The 4,332-nt window shown below is 39.5% G+C and overlaps 1 protein-coding gene across 1 annotated transcript; it reads left to right on the forward strand.

The window, feature by feature from the left end:
* The first annotated feature begins 2,720 nt into the window (after positions 1-2,720).
* Positions 2,721-3,683, forward strand: LOC142138603 (olfactory receptor 52B6-like). Its single transcript, XM_075195396.1, has one exon. It carries the CDS (start codon positions 2,772-2,774, stop codon positions 3,681-3,683), a length of 912 nt encoding a protein of 303 aa, XP_075051497.1. The 5' UTR covers positions 2,721-2,771.
* Positions 3,684-4,332: the final 649 nt, after the last annotated feature.

The following is a 4,332-nucleotide window of genomic DNA, read 5'->3' on the forward strand; positions in this document are numbered from 1 at the left end:
ATGACAAGCACTACAGATCAAACTAAACTTCTCTTCGGCCTATCATCCACAGTCCAACGGGCAAACGGAAAGAGTCAATCAGGACCTAGAAACATTTCTCCGTTTGTACATATCTTCTTCTCAAGACGACTGGGTAGATCTGCTTCCTTGGGCAGAATTTGCTCATAATAATCATTATCACGAATCTTCTGCTTCCACTCCATTTCATACGGTCTATGGCCTACACCCCAGGGTACCCTTGTTTACTCCACTTCCTACAGCCTCAGTACCTGCCTCTGAAGTTTTCCTAAAGAATTTTGCAGGCCACTGGCGCCAAGTACGGGAATCTCTACTTAAAGCGTCCCAACGCTACACAATTCAGGCTGACAAAAAACGACGAGCCATTCCAAGCTTGAAACCGGGAGACAGAGTATGGCTGTCTACTCGCAATCTACGCCTCAGAGTTCCATCTATGAAATTCGCTCCACGCTTTATTGGACCGTTTAACATCTCCCGGGTCATCAATCCAGTGTCCTACAAATTACATTTACCATCTTACCTCAAGGTACCCAACTCCTTCCATATTTCTCTCTTAAAACCACTGGTGCTAAATCGGTTTTATACACCCAAACTGGTTTCTCCTGAAGTGCAGACTGAACATGGTGATGAATATGAAATTAAAGAGATCTTGGACTCTCGGTTTCGACATAAGACCTTACAATATCTAGTCGACTGGAAGGGCTATGGTCCAGAAGAGAGAGCCTGGATCAAAGCTTCTGATGTCCATGCTCCATCTCTCATCAGAAAATTTCACTGCAAGTTTCCAACTAAACCCCAATCTAAGTGTCCAGTGGCCACTCGTAAGGGAGGGGGTACTGTCACAAATCGGGATCTTAGCCGCACTTACCTCATCCGCCGCTGTCATATCACGGCTACCTGGGTCCCTTCTGGCCGTCTGCAGCATTCCCATCCTCCACACCTCCGTTTGTAAACAAACACATACTGTTTGTTCTGCTGCATGGGCGCGGCTATCTTGGATGCAGTCAGGTGATCATTCCAGACCAACCAGATTCTGCAGCTGTGATCACATGAACTGATCAGCCAATAGTTGTTTGGGACACCCTATTTAAACCTGCTGCTGTGATCTGTTCATTGCCATAACAACACGCTTCTCTCCAGAGGATAGTTCTTGGCTCCAGTGTTCCTGTCTGCATTCCTAAGTGCAGTGTTCCTGACTGCATTACAAGTCCAGTAATCCTGTCTGCACTCCTAAGTGCAGTGTTCCTGACTGCATTACAAGTGCAGTGTTCCTGACTGCATTACAAGTGCAGTGTTCCTGTCTACATTTCCAGACTGCTAATTCCCCTGCTATATTCTACAATCAGCAAGAACATGAGCAAGAAGTTCATCCAGGCTGCTAAGTTCTGTTTCACTCCTGCTCCAGCTAGTCCCAAGGGTCCCGAATCGGATCAAGAAATTCAGACGACCGTGACAGGTAGACTCTGTTGTATCGTGTCTGACCCCTCTTCTGCTTTATATCTTTCCAACAATGAGGAAACGGTTTTCTTATGTATCCTGATGATTGTAACTAGCAGACATGGGTATCAAAATAACCTGGAGGGGATCAAACAGTAAAATGCCATTGACAATGCCCTTTGGACATTCTTAGATTCACCCCCACATTTCCCCTTGATCAATAGCACTAGTAACTGCAAAGAAAATATCATTTGACTGAGCAGCAGTTTTGCTTTGTAAATACATTTTGTTCTCTAGCTATGTTGTGTACAAATTTGTAAACTTGCCTCTAGCAAATATTTAAATAATATTACCAACCCTGTAATTTTCTACCAAAACTGATCTATAGTCATTTCTTTATCTTCAAGATCTAAATGCTCAAATCTCTTATCAAAAACACCAATCTCTCTCCCACACACTAATCTCTCTCCTACCTATCTACCTTATCCCATAAATCACAATCCTTCTGGATCTTGAAAGTATTGAACTTGAAAGTGCAAGATAATCACACTAAATTAGTTTCTCAGGCAGATCCGCTGTAGGATGTGGATTTGATCCCAACCACTTTGGTCACCCTTGTCAGATGCCCTTCTCTTCTTTGCAAGTGCTCTTCTTGATTTTTTTTGAAGGCTTCTGGAAGGCAATCTTATTAATTCCACAAGTAATGTACTTTCACCTGCTATTTTGGCTGGCTTGCTGCTATACAATGTCATAAGCAGAATTCAGGTGTCTTGAAGAGGTAGATAGCTTTGATTTTGACGACAGCACATCAGTCCATCTAATACAGACAAGTAAATACAAGATAGTTCCAAGCAAGTTCTGACATCAACTGCTTCTTTACTAGGCCTTTATATATTTTCAAAAAATCTGCATAAAGAGCAAAATACTCTCCATTGGTTTAAATCCAAAACTTCTAGATGTTTCTCATGAACCCTAAACATTTGTAAATAATTATATGTTCTTTCTTATATCTAAAAGAAAATTAGATGTCCTTTCACACATGATAAACATATAATTTATTTCCCTAAAACTAAAGATATAGTTCTTTACAGATGTTCAATGATATATAGGCATATTGCCATGTCTCATTAAATACATATATACATGTGTATATATTATATTTTATAAATGTTACTACTAACATATCAAGATAAATCAGTTTGTTGTTTAATAATATATTTCATGTAGTTCACTCTCTTGTAGAGACAGTGACAACTGATAATATGGAGAATTACACCTACTCTCATCCCTTGGTTCTGACTCTCGGCTTCAAGGAAATGGCGTCAGCAAGATATTTCTATGGAGCTATAGCTTTTCTTATTTACCTAATGGCTATTTTGCTGAATGGTGCAGTGATCTCAAATGTATTGTTACACAAGATTCTACAGGAGCCAATGTACATCTTTGTGGCTATGCTGTGTATTAATGGACTCTATGGCACTACGGTCTTCTTCCCCAGTCTGATTTTCAATCTAGTTAACAACCTGAAGACCATTTCTTACACTGGTTGCGTGACACAAGTATTTTGCATTCACACCTATGCTGGATGTGAGATGGCCTTGCTTACCATTATGGCATTTGACCGCTATGTGTGTATATTTAATCCTTTGAGATACAACAACATCATGTCTTTGGCCACCGTCTTCAAACTGGTTGTCTCAGCCTGGTTGTACACTGTTATCCTGGTTGGTATACACTTGGCTTTGACAATTAGACTTCCTCTGTGTGACACGGTTATACTGAAGGTCTACTGTGATAACTGGTCAGTAGTGAGACTTTCTTGTGTTGATATTACTGTGAATAATGTCTATGGACTCTTTATTGCATCAACATTTACAGCTGTAATGCCAATGCTGATCGTGATCTCCTACATTCAGATTTTTAGGATATGTATAAAGTCTACGAAGGACTTCAGAACGAAAGCTCTACAGACCTGCAGTCCTCACCTGATAACCATCACCAACTATGCTGCTAATTTACTTTTTGAAGTCTTTGCCTACCGCTTTATACCTGAAAACTTTAATTATGAGCTGAGGACAGTCATGTCAGTACAGTTAATGGTGGTTCCACCACTTTTAAATCCTCTCATCTATGGTCTGAAACTGAAGAAGATACGAGTGAAGATCATCCAGACCTTTCATCTGAAGTCCAGTACAGTGCACAGCAGAAAGCTACCAAATCTAAAATAATAATTTACATATTTACATGAAACTGAATCTTTTACTTTAAATAAATTGATCACACATAGTAGTGTGTAAATGCATTAAAGGTTAATTAATGCTTTGTTTCCTACTGCAGTGTTAATATGATGCATGAGTGAAGGAATACATACACACCTGTGAAGCATACTCTTCCCTTTGTCTACCTCTGAAATCACTAGCCACATTGCATAACATATTTCACAATCATGGCCATGTTAGGACATACCTCATCCGTGATATAGTAAGCGATTGAGTAACAAAGATAAAATGGGAAAAAGTGTTACTACTATCACATGGTCGGCTTAGGTAAACAGAAAACAAAATCTGGTGTAGAACCATAGGTCCTGACAAATGCATTTTGGGACTTGTTTATCCAACAGCTGCAGAGTCATAGGTTGCCTCAATCTTGTACAATAAAAACATAGGGTAAATGTGTTTTTATTAATAATAATTTGTTTACTATATTAAGTTTCAATAGTAAATATTAGAGTACAAGGTGCTTACTTCCCATTTTCCTAAGTGTAATCAGCTAAATCTTCATCCCCATTCTTAAGCAGATGGAATCTATGCCTTATCTTGGTTCAGGCGCTTATTATATTTTGATCGAAAGATGTCCTAATGGTAAAACTCTCCATCC

Source organism: Mixophyes fleayi, chromosome 2 (genome assembly GCF_038048845.1).
Source record: "Mixophyes fleayi isolate aMixFle1 chromosome 2, aMixFle1.hap1, whole genome shotgun sequence".
In the NCBI taxonomy this organism is placed as follows: domain Eukaryota; kingdom Metazoa; phylum Chordata; class Amphibia; order Anura; family Limnodynastidae; genus Mixophyes; species Mixophyes fleayi.

Coding starts and splice junctions, on each gene's coding strand:
- LOC142138603 (XM_075195396.1), top strand. CDS start 2,772: ATGGCGTCAGCAAGATATTTCTATGGAGCTATAGCTTTTCTTATTTAC.